Here is a 19,624-nt window from a genome sequence, read left to right as displayed (position 1 = left end):
TGCGTGCTGTCAGTAAAACCACCGAGTTCCCATGACTCCGTGAATTGCCGCCATTCATTTAGATACATCACCAACAGATTCAGCGTTTAGCACCAACCACACATGATATAGTAGACGTACATGTATAGAGACCCACTATAAATCGATACGTACTACATCAAGTAGATGTATTAGATGGCGTAAGCAAAAATACTGGTTACCATGGATACGTATTTGTTCTATCAATTATGTTTAATTTAGTAAAAATGAAACACTGTGGAATACATATTTGTGACGAATTGTGGAATGTTGATATATTATAGTGAGCAAGTTGACATTATAAGTGGGTTTTGAGGCACCGGTGACAAGGCATTATGTGAATAAATAGTAGTATGGTGGTTATTAACGATGAGTGTGCAAATAACAACCGAATGGTGGGAATAAAACGGAAAAGAGATTTTGAAATCAACTATATTTGAATTGCAATGAACAATTCATAACTTGAATGGTCGCACAGTGCGTTGCCTAAATAAAGGAAAGAGGGAATCTGCGTGCGTTAAATCTCAGTGACTTTCTATCAGCGGCGGCCCCCATTGACAGCCCTCGTACTACATGAAATGATGATAACCTGTTACGCTCTTACAGTTAGTCATGTATACCCCCTCTTCTGGTTTCACTATTTATTTAATCGAGTTGCAGTTCTTCGGCATATTTTATTAACACGTGGTCCGATTTAAAGACGCGCACCCGAACCCGAAGGTCGCGTAGACTACGTAGGGTGGTGACGAATTGTTAGTCGTTGAGCAAGGTTGTCTCTAGGGGGCCTCAATTCCACCAATCAGAAAAGTGTGTTGAATTTAACCAATAGCTAAATAAACACTTTACTCACAACATCCTCTGCCGCCCTACGATGAAGAGATGACCTTATGTCGCCGTCTTTCAGGAATAAAATGCGTTTCAAGATCGCCACATTTACTTCGAGTGACCATGGATTTTACCGCCGTTCTAGTCTGTGGATTGATTTAAACTGATCGGAAAACAAGAATCCAATTTTTGCTGACACCGGCCTGTTACTGTGTTCTTGTTTCTTGACAGAACGGTGCTGGAGGCGGAATGTCAACTACAGGAGACTCACAGAGCAGTGGTTCTGAGCCCACGACGAGATTATTAGGATACTGTTTGAAAGGAGAATGGGCTACGGTAGAACAAGTGATCCGATCTCTGGACAAGGGAGCAGCCGAGCTGTCAACTCCAGACGAGGTAAGTACTCAATGATGTTATATATTCTTGTTGGATTTCTGTTTCAAAATATGTTGTCCCGTGTGTGGTCAAGTGTATCGACACTCATCCCTTACATCATTTCGTTGCCTAGGAGACTGGCATGACCCCACTCATGGTTGCAGTCAAGGAAAACAAGTTAGTGGTAGTGGAGCGATTACTGGAGCTTGGTGTATCGCTAAACGACAGATCTAAGGTACGTGCTAAGAAATCCGATCTTTTCAGCCATCTTTTACGAAAGACATAACATGACACCAGAGTGTTGAGTTTCTCTCTAAATCCAAAGCACATCGCGTAACTTGTGCAGTGGGTATGTAAAGAATGCCCCATTCATCTGTGGGCCCCTCCCGGTAAATACAAATCAAAGTGGTGGTCGCCATAGAAATGCTAATTCTGCTTCCATTTAGTATCCGACAGTGTACCGAGCAGTATAAGAATAGTGTTACGTACTGTATCATTCAGACTCCGAACAGAGTCGTATTTCCTTATTGCTCTCAAGTTTAAGTTTCTTTTACAACCTGTGGATATTTTGTAAATGTGTAATTTAAAAAAAAAACACCTAATTGTGTCATAATTTAAGGTGCTTCTGAGAAAGGAAGCCAATATAGTGGTCGACTGTTGCCCGAGGTGATGCCAATACCACTTAAACATTTCAGTCGGGATCCGCATTCACGCCTGTCATTTCAACGTAGTTTAGTATTCTGGATAACCTATGCATGTTGTATGTAATGTAGCAGGTAGTTCAACAAGAGGTTCTTTGAATGATCCTAGCTTATTCAGCAGACAGTGAGTGGTCTGTTGTTGACGTATACTACATACTTCCCACCCGTTTTGATAACAATGTGCTCCCCAGTGACTTGCCTTCACCTGTTGATTGTCACATGACTAGTTTGAAACATACAATACTTGGCAGGGATTGTGCTATGAGAGTTGTCCAAACAAATTTTCACACCACAGCTTATTAAGGTTTTTTGTCAAAATTTGGAAAAAAGGAAATAATTCTTAGGCAAAATCAAAATAAAAGCACAATTTTTAGATAAATTTGAAATAAAAATAAATTTGGTTTAATAACAGATGTTTGTTTTATTGGCCAGTAGTTTAATAGGAGATAACTAAGAGCAGAATTGTTGGAAGTTGGGGCTATGTTTGTTGCCACGCCAACCGATATATAACTCATGGCTTTCTGTATGTAAAGTAGTAAGAGACACAGTTGTACATTGATTTTATAGCTAATTTAAAGAAAAGGTGGTTATGGTTGGTTCAGATCTAAAAATAGAATGGAGGGGAAAGTGGTATGTAAGAGGACACTAAATGGTTTGTATAGTTGGCATTGGTTGGTAGTTTGGGGGCAGCATTGGTTGATAGTTGGGGGCAGCATTGGTTGGTAGTTGGGAGGCAGCATTGGTTGGTAGTTGGGAGGCAGCATTGGTTGATAGTTGGGAGGCAGCATTGGTTGGTAGTTGGGAGGCAGCATTGGTTGGTTGTTGGGAGGCAGCATTGGTTGGTAGTTGGGAGGCAGCATTGGTTGCTAGTTGGGAAGTGCATCATTTTTTTGTATGGGTAGAGAAAAGAATTTTGGCTTGAGCTATTGTTAAAACTGAAAACAAGGTTATACAGCAGTGACTGAAAACCATGGTGATGATAAATGTATATTGTTACTGAGATTACCTCCTGTGTAGACCTATTTCCTGTATGTTAATAGCAAGACATGTTATCATTCCCAATTATTCACTCACTTGTTTCATTCAGACGTTTTTTAGCAGTATGCATACATTTGTTGCCATGGCAATATTGTTATTGCATCTTTGTAGTATGTAATTTTGCACTCTTGTTCAACCATAATTACATGTTTTAAACATTTAAAGCAAAGTATTTTTTCTGTGCCAACTAAATGCAATAGATCATTCTTACCTGACGTGATAGTGTGTGACATGTCTATTGTGTCTTGTAATTAGATAAAAGGCATGGAGCATCATGGGAAAATTGGCAATCGTTCATGAGAGATGGATTAAATAAAAATATCCCTTGGGAAGTGAAATACATGTCTGTGTTTAAATCTCCAAATTTGTTTAGAATTCAAATAAAAAAATATATGTGGTTGCAAGAACAGTAAATTTATTGCATGAATCTATTATGAAAAGTCAGACAAGATTTCAATGAGATTTTAATAGATCTGACCTTATTCAGAATTTTGACCAAATTGGGAAAACTTTAGTAAACCTCAGTAAACATGGGTTTTGTTGATAAATGTGTAAGTTAGCAGGAAACCAATGTTAGGTGTGCATCAGGATACTTGGTTCAAATGCAAGTTTGATTTCAATCTGTATTAATTGATGATCAATTCTTAATACTCAAACAATTGCGCATTCCTGGATTAATAGTATCGACACAACTCTAAAACTAACAACACTATTTTGGTGGTAATAACACAAATTTACATTATTTGTTTTATTAAACTCTAACCGTACATGTTAATTACTCAATACACTGTTGTCATAGATACAAGTTGTCACCTTGCAATGCCTCAAATGTGGTAGTTGACATATTAAAGCATTTTAAAAATGAATGACACTTTGAAATTATTCTTTGTAATTTTATTGATTAGTTTTATGTAATGCAATAATTTTAGATTTGACAGGTCACTATAGACAGGTTTTAGATTGGAAAAGTCACTATAGACAGGTTTTCGATTGGACAAGTTACTATAGACAGGTTTTCGATTGGACAAGTCACTATAGACAGGTTTTAGATTTGACAGGTCACTATAGACAGGTTTTAGACCGGATAGGTCACTATAGACAGGTTTCAGTTTTAGTAGGTCACTATAGACAGGTTTTGATTGGACAGTTCATTGTACACAGGTCTTAGGTTGGGCAGGTTTTAAATATGACAAGTCCCTGTAAATATGACAGACCACTGTAGACAGGTCTTAGATAGGACAGACCACTGTAGACAGATCTTAGATAGGACAAGTCATTGTAGAAAGGTTTTAGATAGGACAAGTCACTGTTGACTGGTTTTAGATAGAACAGGGCACTGTAGACATGTTTTATATGAGACAGTTATTATTCATCCAATAACTATTCCATTTAGAGGTTATTGTCTTCATTGTGGTTATACTGACATATGCCTTGAATAAATTATGTGTATGTTATATTTTTGTGAGTTAAATGTTATTTAGGTAAAGATGCAGGTTCATGGGAACTTGGCTTTTTATTATCCAAACTGTCTTGTTAAAATTTTGTAGAATTGTGAATAGTGGAACATACTCAAAAAACGGTTTTAAAATATAGATAACAGGTACAAACATTCTCCTATTTGAATGCTTAGCAAGATTTAGCAAGGCTGTACATAAATAATAAAAAAAAAACATCATAAAAAAAAAAGAAATGACGGGATCTCCATATTATGCACTATATTTAACTTTTAACAAAACGATTACTGAGTGATACTGAGTTGTTATGCAAATTAGCAATTATCTCAGCTTCTTTTTAGTGCACATCCAAGAACTTTTTATCTTCTTTGGGCCATTGTTTTTGGTTGAACAATGTTACAACAATGTACAGACACGAGCCTGGGTGTTAATTTATGCATAAGTTTGAAGTAGTGAAATTTGAGCTGCTGCCCTACAAAATTGACAACTGGTAGACAGTTTTCAAGAACAGATGTACCCATAAACCAATTTTGACAGGAAACAGAAGCATGGTTTAGAAGCTATTTTTTTTTAAATCACTTTTGACCAAAAAAGCACATTTTTGTGCATATTTCAAACTACAGTGTCCATAAAAAAAAATACTAACAAAATTTTAAAATTCATACAATAAGCTTTCCGAAAATATATAGTTTTGTTGACAAGGGAGGTCATCTTGGTTTCCTAATTAACTAATTAAAAAACCTGTCAGGTAAACTGCATCTGTACCTTAACTTTGTGTTATGTTTCCATGGTTATTTTATTTTTGTAAACAGTAACTTGTAGAGTGTGATTTGCATTTTGGTGAAATACATAATATCTTTATTTTGAAACTATTTAAACATTTCACTATAACGACATATTTGAATTAACATTTTATATTATTTTCATATATTATAGTTGCATTTTCCACTTCTATTCTGTGATATACTATCCCCTGAATGTTAATAGTTATGAGAAATTAACTGTTGAATATGAATTTAAGTGGTCCTATTAAATTATGCTAGATTTGGAAACAATAGACAAACCTTTGTTTGTAAACAAACTTTTTGCTGATTGATGGTCATTCCCATTGTTGACTGCAGAGGGCAGCCTATCCGTCGCTAGAGGGCCTAATAGTCAATCAGTTTGAGTGATAAAATACAGTTCACAGTCAATTTACTGATTGTTGTGGTCACTGATCAAACGTATCTCTTTAAAGTCGTTAAAATATAATACTGTATTTATTAGAGTTACCGATATGGATGTAATTTATAGTAACACAATTGAAGTCAATAAATTATTAATTTTTTTAAGGAAAATTATTTTAACATTTGATTTAAAAAAAAAACAGTGTGCCTATTTATCATTTATAATGCATATGTTTTTGGCTATTGGTTTTTGAACAAAAAAGTCTGCTGCCTAAAAAATAGTTAAAAATAAATAAAAATAAACTATATTAGCATATTCGTTGAAATAAAAAGTCATTGAAAAAATAGTGGACTTTTATAAAAATAAAATAAATAAAATGATATACAGCTGCCTAACTATGACACATTAACCTTTTCATGTCCAGTTTCCTCTATTCATCACAAATTCACTAAATAGTCTCATTGTTAGTCTGGACTTTCTTTTCTTTAGATTGGAGACATGAATAGCCAAATTTTTTGAGTAAAAACTGAAAATTCACTCAAATTTTGTCTGTTAGGATTCATTTCCAGAAATTTTGAAGTGCAGAAAAAATTGGGCGAGGAAGTCTGGTGGTGAAAATGTTAACACTGATTGACTACCATAAATATAAGTTGCCAAATATTAATAATAATTCAAATAAGTGTACAATCATAATATTATGAGAAATTTAATCTTGTCAGTCCCCTAGGGAGTTTCAGTGTTATTATTTTGAGTAATGACATCAGAGCCTAGGGTGTTTTCAAGATATCAATATCCATGATTGCCTACTGACTGCACTTTTATATCAACTTGAAAACTTGCAGTGAAAACATTGTCTCAGAATGATGAGATTGTTTGGTTGATTGATTTAATAATATTTTGATGAATTGGACTATTGTGCTATAGTTTTGTTCTGTACAGTCACTAGTTACGATTCTTTGACATGCAGTTATCTAATTAGACTCAAATAAATAGTTTTATTGCTGAGATGGTTGGTAAAATGCACCTATCTTTTCTTGCTTTTTTATTTTGAAAGAAACCGTAAAAAAAAAGCTATAGTAGCCATTTTTGATCTGACCTTTCCTATGATCACTTATTTTTTTTTTTGAATAATTACTTACAGACCTATGTCTAGAACATAAATGGTAATATAGAATTCCACTTCCACATTATAGATGACATTTTATGCACTACTTCCAACAAATAAGACAACATGTAAGCACATCCAGCATACAAATTAATTATTCCAAGAAATATGGGGAATTGTCTTACTCAATCTCTGGATAATGATGATAATAATGATGTTAATTTCACTATATTCTGAAATAAAGAACATTGTCATCAGCAAACACTATCTATACTCAAAGATTCCATAGTGAAACATATATGATACTTTTAACTTTTTTCAATATTTTTCATTTAGAAATGTATGCCTCCAAATAATCTTAGATTTGAGAAATTTCACACAGTGTGATAATGCCAAATTAAAAAAGTATGCATGGTTCTGATAAATCTACTTTACCTTATTTTGAAGTTGATGTTATCATTCTATACCACGGCTTCTAAATATATTTTACAAAGAATAAATATGTCAATGACGTGACATCTAGATATGTTTGTGCAGTTTTAATCCTACCAATTATTTTGTGGAAATGTTGATTTAATTTATTTGACAAAAACAAGAATTACACTGCTGTTTTACTGTAAGCTGACTCCATGTCATCCACATGGCTTATTTGTAAAATTCTGCTGTGAAATTGCTGTAAGATTATCATGGGATATCACTTATTTGTGAAGCTAATTGATACAAGTGGTGTCATTGGCTGTATTATTCATAAACTGAAAATGTGCGAATAATGCAGTCAGTGCTGCCATGAGTATCCACCAAATATATAAATAGGTAATATCAGATAAATAACCTTTTTTATCACATGATTAACTTCAAGTGTCAAAAAGACTGAGAAATCGTGATTTTGAGGGACTATGTTCATCAAATTAGATGTGACCTTTGATGCTATTTCTAGACTGTACACAAATCAGAAAAGTGATGAGAACATTATCTCATTTGTCATAACATGTTATTTCCATGGAGACGGCTGTTATTACTCTTAAATGTTACAAATCTTACAGCTAATATGGTCTGTGTATTTCTGTTGATGATCTCTTTACAGCAAATACTGTTTTCTTAATGTAGGTTTGAGGCGTACCTGCATAATGAGATAAAGCTCTTTCCTTATAGAAAAAAATCTTGAAATGCAGTCATTTGAAAAAAAAAAAAGTGAGCAAGGTCTCATTAAATTTACTATGTTTTAGTCCCTGTTTCCGATGAAGTGTAAAATTATGGACTATAAATTTGGGTTTTGTCTATGCATATGTGTGTGCCACTGAAGCCATTTAATGTTCATATACATTACTATTCAATCAAAAATGGCCGACTGGTGGCTATTTTGGTCTTCAAATTTTCTGTAAAGGTGTCTAAAATCATTTTTCGCAGATTAATATGGCTTTATATCAACATCATACATGCCTTACAGCTGTATGTTATTTTTTTCGAATATAACAAAAGTTTTTTTGCTAGTTTCTCTAATTTCTGTGCATATAATGTATGGAGACTTTTGATAGATTAGTGACTAGTACTGAACACAGAGATTTGCTACTGGTAAAAACAACCCAGCGACTATGCATTCTTAATGCTTAACAATTTTGGTATAAATTTCAAATTTAAACAAATTAAATCTTGACTTGAATCAATAGGTGATTGACATACTGATTACAATGGACCTATACATTGTATTAAAGCCATTGTCATTGTCATAATACACTGGAATTGCAAACAATAATGAAACACATTAAATGCTCTTTCCACTCTATTAATCTTAATTTGAAATCTAATAGGTATTTGAAAAATAGAAATGTGTCTCCCACAGTATGCCAGGGTATTTTAATCTGTCATCTCAGTGATGCAGTATATTCAAACTATAAAGCCATGTTCTCATAAATATTTTTGTTGTTGTATTTTTACTACTAAAAAACAAAAAATCGAGTTTATATTTTATTCAAAATAGGTTGTTTTTTGGACTGGCTGATTTTCACATCAGTGCATTCCAAATCTGTAGCAATTCGCACTGTTGTATTTCTGGATATTTATGTACTAGTACTTGAATCATGTTTCTATTCAAAAAGCTAATCACAGTCTCACAGTCTCAGTTATTCAAAAACATCAATTATGTGACTTTTATCTCAAATTTGTGGTTTATTAAACTAATTATGGTCATATCACAATTATTGAAATGCACCTATAATATTTTACAATTCAGTGCATTTTTTATTTGGAGCCAAGACGACGGAAATTGCAGTTTGAATATAATTACGGCTATAGGTTAGTTCGGCAGTTGTGAAAGGGAATTATTATATGTAAGGGATATTGTGAATAGTAGAGCAGTGTTTTTGCTAACACTGGGGAATGCAAGTTACATCATGAGGGAAGTGTTGTTATATTCATATATACAGAAAATATAGCAAAATAGAATTTTTTTTCCAAACTTGATTTCACAGTACAATAACTGTTCTTTATGATTTTTCATAAAAAAATTGTAATGTAGAATATCTTGAATTTATTTCATTCTGTTATGTAAGTGAAGTGAACGTACTGGTTCTTTGTTAACATAGTTACCATGACAACTTATCAACAAGTAGTATTTGTGTAGTAATTTTGGGTATGTAATTGAAAGTCGATGTAATTTTTCACTATAATAGACATCTAAATAAAATTTACCTAATGGGATTTGTAATTAAAACTTAAATGAGGTTTGGATAGTAAAACTATGCACCACAAAGAAATATCAGTACTGCAGGCTTAAACTATTGATTGTCTTTGAGACAGAAATAATAGACTGTTTTATTGTTGACTTCACGAACCTTCTGTTGTGTTGCTACCTATATTTGATCTGTTACAAGGCAACACTATAGAATATTTTCACCCAATTAATTATAAATGAATGAATACAATAACCTAAACATTTAAAGTTCATTCATGTCATATTCTTGTCTCAAGAGGGACAAGTTGAAAACTGGGAAAGAAATCACCACCCTGTAATAGATCTAGCATCTGGACAAATTTAAATTCTTTTATTTATTTTTTTGAAACATAAAAAAATAAAAATATAACCATAATTGTTATACAATAAAAATATAACCATAATTGTTTGAAATACACAGTTGTTGTTATCATTTCATGCAATTTAAGAATAATTTCTTAATTAAATCAAAGACACATCATAAATCTTTTTTGGTCATAATGTTGTACTCTCTAGGCACACTGATAATAGTACTTGATTTATTAACTTGATCCTTTACTTAACTCCTAATGTAATTCATTTAATCCCTTTGATCACACTGCTTGTGCATGCAGGGAATGAAAGATGTGGTTGCCATGGTAACTTGATCTCTCTGCCATTTTGTTTTTTATGAGTAATAAACCCAGTGTTCTGAGTAATCATCATTTAAGAAGTAATTCATGAATAAAAATCAACAAATAAGTTGTCATAGTTACTAGAATTTCAATATTTTTTTTGTATTGTCACTGGATGCAGTTATCACTATACTTATTGCTAAATTTTGTCATCTCAAACTTGGTTTCAAAGACTGTACTTTCTAAAGCAATGGATACTTGTCTATCACTTGCCCAAATCAAGCCCAGAAGAGCTCCCAATATTACTTTGTTCAGCATTTTCAGCTCCAGATTCATTTCGAAAGTTAAAGCTTAGTTTTAATAAAAAAAACTTGTCTAAAACAATTATTCTGGACAAATCTAGTTTTGTCCAGTCCACACACTGACTTTCAATTGATGTACACTTTTAGTTTAAAACCACTTTCAATCTAGTAATGGCTCCGCAGTTAGCAGCCTTGGTAAATGTCCACATTAAGATGATTCTGTTTATATTACACACTTTACTGTTGCCATCATATTTGTCAAATCACACACATGAGACAACATCAAGCATGTTGTATGACTTTTTACATTAAAGACTAAATGAACTATAATAAATAATAAACTGAATTATAAACTACAATGTCATGAACAGGTGAAGGCAATTGAAGTAGAGTAGAGTACAGAGTCACTTACATGTTTTAGTATTCAAATTTAGCTGTCTAATCTCAGCTTGTCCAATAACTGATGTACTTTTATATCTCTTCTATACATTATACATGTATTAAACACTGTCATTGCCATATCACTAAGATCCAATATTAATATTTGAAATCAGAATAGAGTGGTTGACATTAAGAATTGTATTTTGTGTATACGAGTTAGTTCTGATGTATTCATTGCTGTTGAGAAAGAGATTTAGAAATGTCATTAGTTCACTTAAAAGATCAGTATATAGGGTGATAAAAATAAATAAATTAAAAATACATATTTGCTTAAAACATTAATTGATTAAATGTTCACTTGTTATGAGTACCTGGTAGTCTGTCATCATATTATAATATTTAACACCAAGTATACATTTTACAATGTATACATAGTAGTAATTATAATTATATTAAACAGCTGTACTGGAATAATCAACACTTTGCCGGTCTGTAAGATAAAATAACCAACATACAATAATAGCACAGCCATTCTGAGCAGGCACCCTCATGAGATGCTGAGAGGTGCATGATGGGACTGTTTACATTACTGTATTAATATATAAAATCACCATGGTAATAAAATTAACTACTTTGACATAAAATATAAACAAGATTTAAACCGGGTTAATATCATCTCATTAATTACAGTTAAAATGTTATTTTGTGTCTGATTTCTAAGCAACCCAGATAACTGCCATTGCAATGTAGAGATTTATAGACATTATTTATAGAGATTTTATGATGAATCCACATATTTATTAAATTTTATGGATTTCAAATTTGAGGTTTTGAGTTGCTATGTACTATTTTTTAAGTGTATGTGTGATACAAATTATGACAGGTGATATATGGACATATATTAGTGTATGGAAGAAGTGGCATCAGGACATGTAGTGTATCTGGACTGTAGTAGTGTATGGAAGAAGTGGTATCAGGACATGTAGTGTATCTGGACTGCAGTAGTGTATGGAAGAAGTGGTATCTGGACATGTAGTGTATCTGGACTGTAGTAGTGTATGGAAGAAGTGGTATCTGGACATGTAGTGTATCTGGACTGTAGTAGTGTATGGAATAAGTGGTATCAGGACATGTAGTGTATGGAAGAAGTGGTATCTGGACATGTAGTGTATATGGACTGTAGTAGTGTATGGAAGAAGTGGTATCTGGACATGTAGTGTATCTGGACTGTAGTAGTGTATGGAAGAAGTGGTATCAGGACATGTAGTGTATCTGGACTGCAGTAGTGTATGGAAGAAGTGGTATCTGGACATGTAGTGTATCTGGACTGTAGTAGTGTATGGAAGAAGTGGTATCAGGACATGTAGTGTATCTGGACATGTAGTAGTGTATGGAAGAAGTGGTATCAGGACATGTAGTGTATCTGGACTGCAGTAGTGTATGGAAGAAGTGGTATCTGGACATGTAGTGTATCTGGACTGTAGTAGTGTATGGAAGAAGTGGTATCTGGACATGTAGTGTATCTGGACTGTAGTAGTGTATGGAATAAGTGGTATCAGGACATGTAGTGTATGGAAGAAGTGGTATTTGGACATGTAGTGTATATGGACTGTAGTAGTGTATGGAAGAAGTGGTATCAGGACATATAGTCTATCTGGACATGTAGTAGTGTATGGAAGAAGTGGTATCAGGACATGTAGTGTATCTGGACTGCAGTAGTGTATGGAAGAAGTGGTATCTGGACATGTAGTGTATCTGGACTGTAGTAGTGTATGGAAGAAGTGGTATCAGGACATGTAGTGTATCTGGACTGTAGTAGTGTATAAAAGAAGTGGTATCAGAACATGTAGTGTATGGAAGAAGTGGTATCTGGACATGTAGTGTATCTGGACTGTAGTAGTGTATGGAAGAAGTGGTATCTGGACATGTAGTGTATCTGGACTGTAGTAGTGTATGGAAGAAGTGGTATCAGGACATGTAGTGTATCTGGACATGTAGTGTATGGAAGAAGTGGTATCGGGACATGTAGTGTATCTGGACATGTAGTAGTGTATGGAAGAAGTGGTATCAGGACATGTAGTGTATCTGGACTGTAGTAGTGTATGGAAGAAGTGGTATCAGGACATGTAGTATATCTGGACTGCAGTAGTGTATGGAAGAAGTGGTATCTGGACATGTAGTGTATCTGGACTGTAGTAGTGTATGGAAGAAGTGGTATCTGGACATGTAGTGTATCTGGACTGTAGTAGTGTATGGAAGAAGTGGTATCAGGACATGTAGTGTATCTGGACTGCAGTAGTGTATGGAAGAAGTGGTATCTGGACATGTAGTGTATCTGGACTGTAGTAGTGTATGGAAGAAGTGGTATCAGGACATGTAGTGTATTTTGGACATGTAGTAGTGTATGGAAGAAGTGGTATCAGGACATGTAGTGTATCTGGACTGTAGTAGTGTATGGAAGAAGTGGTATCAGGACATGTAGTATATCTGGACTGCAGTAGTGTATGGAAGAAGTGGTATCTGGACATGTAGTGTATCTGGACTGTAGTAGTGTATGGAAGAAGTGGTATCTGGACATGTAGTGTATCTGGACTGTAGTAGTGTATGGAAGAAGTGGTATCAGGACATGTAGTGTATCTGGACTGCAGTAGTGTATGGAAGAAGTGGTATCTGGACATGTAGTGTATCTGGACTGTAGTAGTGTATGGAAGAAGTGGTATCAGGACATGTAGTGTATTTTGGACATGTAGTAGTGTATGGAAGAAGTGGTATCAGGACATGTAGTGTATCTGGACTGCAGTAGTGTATGGAAGAAGTGGTATCAGGACATGTAGTGTATGGATCGAAGAAGTGGTATCTGGACATGTAGTGTATCTGGACATGTAGTAGTGTATGGAAGAAGTGGTATCAGGACATGTAGTGTATCTGGACTGTAGTAGTGTATGGAAGAAGTGGTATCAGGACATATAGTGTATCTGGACTGTAGTAGTGTATGGAAGAAGTGGTATCAGGACATGTAGTGTATCTGGACATGTAGTAGTGTATGGAAGAAGTGGTATCAGGACATGTAGTGTATCTGGACTGTAGTAGTAAATGGAGAAGTGGTATCAGGGACATGTAGTGTATCTGGACTGTAGTAGTGTATGGAAGAAGTGGTATCTGGACATGTAGTGTATCTGGACTGCAGTAGTGTATGGAAAAAGTGGTATCTGGACATGTAGTGTATCTGGACTGCAGTAGTGTATGGAAAAATTGGTATCTGGACATGTAGTGTATCTGGACTGTAGTAGTGTATGGAAGAAGTGGTATCTGGACATGTAGTGTATCTGGACTGTAGTAGTGTATGGAAGAAGTGGTATCTGGACATGTAGTGTATCTGGACTGTAGTAGTGTATGGAGGAAGTGGTATCTGGACATGTAGTGTATCTGGACTGTAGTTGTGTATGGAAGAAGTGGTATCAGGACATGTAGTGTATCTGGACATGTAGTAGTGTATGGAAGAAGTGGTATCAGGACATATAGTGTATCTGGACTGTAGTAGTGTATGGAAGAAGTGGTATCAGGACATGTAGTGTATCAGGACTGTAGTAGTGTATGGAAGAAGTGGTATCAGGACATGTAGTGTATGGAAGAAGTGGTATCAGGACATGTAGTGTATCTGGACTGTAGTAGTGTATGGAAGAAGTGGTATCAGGGCATGTAGTGTATCTGGACTGTAGTAGTGTATGGAAGAAGTGGTATCAGGACATGTAGTGTATCAGGACATGTAGTGTATCTGGACTGTAGTAGTGTATGGAAGAAGTGGTATCAGGACATATAGTGTATCTGGACTGTAGTAGTGTATGGAAGAAGTGGTATCAGGACATGTAGTGTATCAGGACTGTAGTAGTGTATGGAAGAAGTGGTATCAGGACATGTAGTGTATCTGGACTGTAGTAGTGTATGGAAGAAGTGGTATCAGGGCATGTAGTGTATCTGGACTGTAGTAGTGTATGGAAGAAGTGGTATCTGGACATGTAGTGTATCTGGACTGTAGTAGTGTATGAAAGAAGTGGTATCAGGACATGTAGTGTATCTGGACTGTAGTAGTAAATGGAGAAGTGGTATCAGGACATGTAGTGTATCTGGACTGTAGTAGTGTATGGAAGAAGTGGTATCAGGACATGTAGTGTATCTGGACTGTAGTAGTAAATGGAGAAGTGGTATCAGGACATGTAGTGTATCTGGACTGTAGTAGTGTATGAAAGAAGTGGTATCAGGACATGTAGTGTATCTGGACTGTAGTAGTGTATGAAAGAAGTGGTATCAGGACATGTAGTGTATCTGGACTGTAGTAGTGTATGAAAGAATGTATGTATGTTGTTATTTAAATTGTATGTAATATTTAATGCCAATTATAAGTCAATATTGTGCCATTATTATTTAATAATTCAGAATTAAATTGTAGATAATGTTTACAATGTTGATATTTGACATTGGTAGATGGAAGTGAACTTGTGTCTATTCATGAAAATGATTAAATTAAAGTAAAACGAATTAAGCAGTACAGAGAGCAACTATTATGAATTTATTAAATATAAATCAATAATGGACCATTTTATTGGTTAAGTACAGTATACTGATAAATGCTTTTAGTCTGTACACTAGTCACTGTGCCCTATGTAGTGTGGTGTCAAAATAATTCTATTCAGGTTTAGTTTAGTTAATCCATCTTGTTTGAAGTCCTGTCTTGATTGCTTTGAAATGATTTCATGGTCATACCCAGTGGGGGACAATTGGGTGATATATCTGGGATGAATGTGAATATATTACATATTTTAGAAATGAGGAAAATGTAGCAACCTAGGTCAGTGTGAGATATACTGCAGTGTATTTCCATGAAACTAAGGCAAAAAATTACCAATTTGATTAAAAAAAACATTCCCGGACCAGACAATACATTAAAATATGTTTTCTAAAAAAATGACTAGTACAGCAGTGGTTGTAGTGTTTGTATCACACCTATTTAAATCATACTCATACCCTATTTCAATTACACCTGTCCAATATAAACCCAAATTCATTTATATCCATACCAACCCCATTTCATTTATACCCATACCAAACCTATTTCAATTATACTCATACCAAATCTATTTCAATTATATCCATACAAAACCTATCCCAATTATACCCATACCAACCCTATTTCCTGCACACTGTAGGTTTGGTCTAATTCTCCCTCACATTGAATGTAGACTTTGTGATACAGTTCTATTCACTGCTAATTTGCACTCTTAAACACATCATACAAAGCTCTCACAAAGTAGTTTGATGTTTCTTTTTAAATTTGTATCATCTAATTTTTTTTGTGTATTGAAAACAGTTCATTTTTCTGTTAGTCAAATGATATTCACTTTTAACATCAAAGATTTAACTAGTACCATAAAACACTAGGTAGTATGGCAGCTAAGCTAATAATATCAATACTCATTACTTTTACATCCTGTCTCACCTTGCATTAAAAATGGAATTGTCCATCTTCATTAGCTACTGGTAAATGTCTACAGGTGTTTTTAATAAGTTGCCATGGTAATTCTACTGTTGACATCTCTGCTCAAAGTTGGCAAGTCAATTTTTGTTATTTTATCATTGTTTTCACCATGCATAAAACTCTGACATCATCATTATTTGATTGCTAAGCAACATTGTTTCCTAGGACACTTTGATTGGGTCCCAATGTCATCTACTGAGAATCCCTGTGACTAATGTGTTTGTAATGCACAGGAACTGGATTGTATTGTCTCGGCATATGAATCACTGATCGAAAGTAACACACAGTCTGTGTGTACTATAAATTATGCTGCAGACATTAGCAGTAGGCCAAGCTATGAAAGTGGCCAGCCCCTTAGGTGAATGTGCAGTAGAATCTAGCAGTAGGCCAAGCTATGAAAGTGGACAGCCCCTTAGGTGAATGTGCAGTAGAATCTAGCAGTAGGCCAAGCTATGAAAGTGGACAGCCCCTTAGGTGAATGTGCAGTAGAATCTAGCAGTAGGCCAAGCTATGAAAGTGGACAGCCCCTTAGGTGAATGTGCAGTAGAATCTAGCAGTAGGCCAAGCTATGAAAGTGGACAGCCCTTAGGTGAATGTGCAGTAGAATCTAGCAGTAGGCCAAGCTATGAAAGTGGACAGCCCCTTAGGTGAATGTGCAGTAGAATCTAGCAGTAGGCCAAGCTATGAAAGTGGACAGCCCCTTAGGTGAATGTGCAGTAGAATCTAGCAGTAGGCCAAGCTATGGAAGTGGACAGCCCCTTAGGTGAATGTGCAGTAGAATCTAACAGTAGGCCAAGCTATGGAAGTAGACAGCCCCTTAGGTGAATGTGCAGTAGAATCTAACAGTAGGTCAAGCTATGGAAGTGGACAGCCCCTTAGGTGAATGTGCAGTAGAATCTAGCAGTAGGTCAAGCTATGAAAGTGGACAGCCCTTAGGTGAATGTGCAGTAGAATCTAGCAGTAGGCCAAGCTATGGAAGTGGACAGCCCCTTAGGTGAATGTGCAGTAGAATCTAGCAGTAGGCCAAGCTATGGAAGTAGACAGCCCCTTAGATGAATGTGCAGTAGAATCTAACAGTAGGTCAAGCTATGAAAGTGGACAGCCCTTAGGTGAATGTGCAGTAGAATCTAGCAGTAGGCCAAGCTATGGAAGTGGACAGCCCCTTAGGTGAATGTGCAGTAGAATCTAGCAGTAGGCCAAGCTATGGAAGTGGACAGCCCCTTAGGTGAATGTGCAGTAGAATCTAGCAGTAGGCCAAGCTATGAAAGTGGACAGCCCCTTAGGTGAATGTGCAGTAGAATCTAGCAGTAGGCCAAGCTATGGAAGTGGACAGCCCCTTAGGTGAATGTGCAGTAGAATCTAGCAGTAGGCCAAGCTATGGAAGTGGACAGCCCCTTAGGTGAATGTGCAGTAGAATCTAACAGTAGGTCAAGCTATGGAAGTGGACAGCCCCTTAGGTGAATGTGCAGTAGAATCTAACAGTAGGCCAAGCTATGAAAGTGGACAGCCCCTTAGGTGAATGTGCAGTAGAATCTAGCAGTAGGCCAAGCTATGGAAGTGGACAGCCCCTTAGGTGAATGTGCAGTAGAATCTAGCAGTAGGCCAAGCTATGGAAGTGGACAGCCCCTTAGGTGAATGTGCAGTAGAATCTAACAGTAGGTCAAGCTATGGAAGTGGACAGCCCCTTAGGTGAATGTGCAGTAGAATCTAACAGTAGGCCAAGCTATGAAAGTGGACAGCCCCCTAGGTGAATGTGCAGTAGAATCTAACAGTAGGCCAAGCTATGAAAGTGGACAGCCCCTTAGGTGAATGTGCAGTAGAATCTAGCAGTAGGCCAAGCTATGAAAGTGGACAGCCCCTTAGGTGAATGTGCAGTAGAATCTAACAGTAGGCCAAGCTATGAAAGTGGACAGCCCCTTAGGTGAATGTGCAGTAGAATCTAACAGTAGGCCAAGCTATGGAAGTGGACAGCCCCTTAGGTGAATGTGCAGTAGAATCTAGCAGTAGGCCAAGCTATGAGAGTGGACAGCCCCTTAGGTGAATGTGCAGTAGAATCTAACAGTAGGTCAAGCTATGAAAGTGGACAGCCCCTTAGGTGAATGTGCAGTAGAATCTAGCAGTAGGCCAAGCTATGGAAGTGGACAGCCCCTTAGGTGAATGTGCAGTAGAATCTAACAGTAGGCCAAGCTATGGAAGTAGACAGCCCCTTAGGTGAATGTGCAGTAGAATCTAACAGTAGGTCAAGCTATGGAAGTGGACAGCCCCTTAGGTGAATGTGCAGTAGAATCTAACAGTAGGCCAAGCTATGAAAGTGGACAGCCCCTTAGGTGAATGTGCAGTAGAATCTAACAGTAGGCCAAGCTATGAAAGTGGACAGCCCCTTAGGTGAATGTGCAGTAGAATCTAGCAGTAGGCCAAGCTATGGAAGTGGACAGCCCCTTAGGTGAATGTGCAGTAGAATCTAGCAGTAGGCCAAGCTATGAAAGTGGACAGCCCCTTAGGTGAATGTGCAGTAGAATCTAGCAGTAGGCCAAGCTATGGAAGTGGACAGCCCCTTAGGTGAATGAGCAGTAGAATCTAGCAGTAGGCCAAGCTATGAAAGTGGACAGCCCTTAGGTGAATGTGCAGTAGAATCTAACAGTAGGCCAAGCTATGGAAGTGGACAGCCCCTTAGGTGAATGTGCAGTAGAATCTAGCAGTAGGCCAAGCTATGAAAGTGGCCAGCCTCTTAGGTGAATGTGCAGTAGAATCTAACAGTAGGCCAAGCTATTGAAGTAGACAGCCCCTTAGGTGAATGTGCAGTAGAATCTAGCAGTAGGCCAAGCTATGGAAGTAGACAGCCCCTTAGGTGAATGTGCAGTAGAATCTAGCAGTAGGCCAAGCTATGGAAGTGGACAGCCCCTTAGGTGAATGTTCAGTAGAATCTAACAGTAGGCCAAGCTATGGAAGTGGACAGCCCCTTAGGTGAATGTGCAGTAGAATCTAACAGTAGGCCAAGCTATGCAAGTGGACAGCCCCTTAGGTGAATGTGCAGTAGAATCTAACAGTAGGCCAAGCTATGAAAGTGGACAGCCCCTTAGGTGAATGTGCAGTAGAATCTAGCAGTAGGCCAAGCTATGGAAGTGGACAGCCCCTTAGGTGAATGTGCAGTAGAATCTAGCAGTAGGCCAAGCTATGAAAGTGGACAGCCCCTTAGGTGAATGTGCAGTAGAATCTAGCAGTAGGCCAAGCTATGAAAGTGGACAGCCCCTTAGGTGAATGTGCAGTAGAATCTAGCAGTAGGCCAAGCTATGGAAGTGGACAGCCCCTTAGGTGAATGTGCAGTAGAATCTAGCAGTAGGCCAAGCTATGAAAGTGGACAGCCCCTTAGGTGAATGTGCAGTAGAATCTAGCAGTAGGCC

General features: G+C 36.6%; 1 protein-coding gene across 1 annotated transcript in view; it reads left to right on the top strand.

Moving 5' to 3' along the window:
- The first annotated feature begins 880 nt into the window (after positions 1-880).
- Positions 881-19,624, top strand: part of LOC100376500 (uncharacterized) — a 106,168-nt gene continuing 87,424 nt past the window's right edge. The window contains exons 1-2 of the mRNA XM_085492689.1: positions 881-1,239; positions 1,352-1,453. Coding sequence (XP_085348815.1) covers positions 1,093-1,239; positions 1,352-1,453 — 249 coding nt within the window. The 5' untranslated portion in view covers positions 881-1,092. The remainder of the gene's footprint in view (positions 1,240-1,351; positions 1,454-19,624) is intronic.

The sequence above is a fragment of the Saccoglossus kowalevskii genome, chromosome 18 (genome assembly GCF_978046115.1).
Source record: "Saccoglossus kowalevskii chromosome 18, keSacKowa6.1, whole genome shotgun sequence".
Lineage (NCBI taxonomy): Eukaryota > Metazoa > Hemichordata > Enteropneusta > Harrimaniidae > Saccoglossus > Saccoglossus kowalevskii.
Note: the sequence above shows the minus strand (reverse complement) of the source record. Positions and strands in the feature narration are given on the sequence as shown.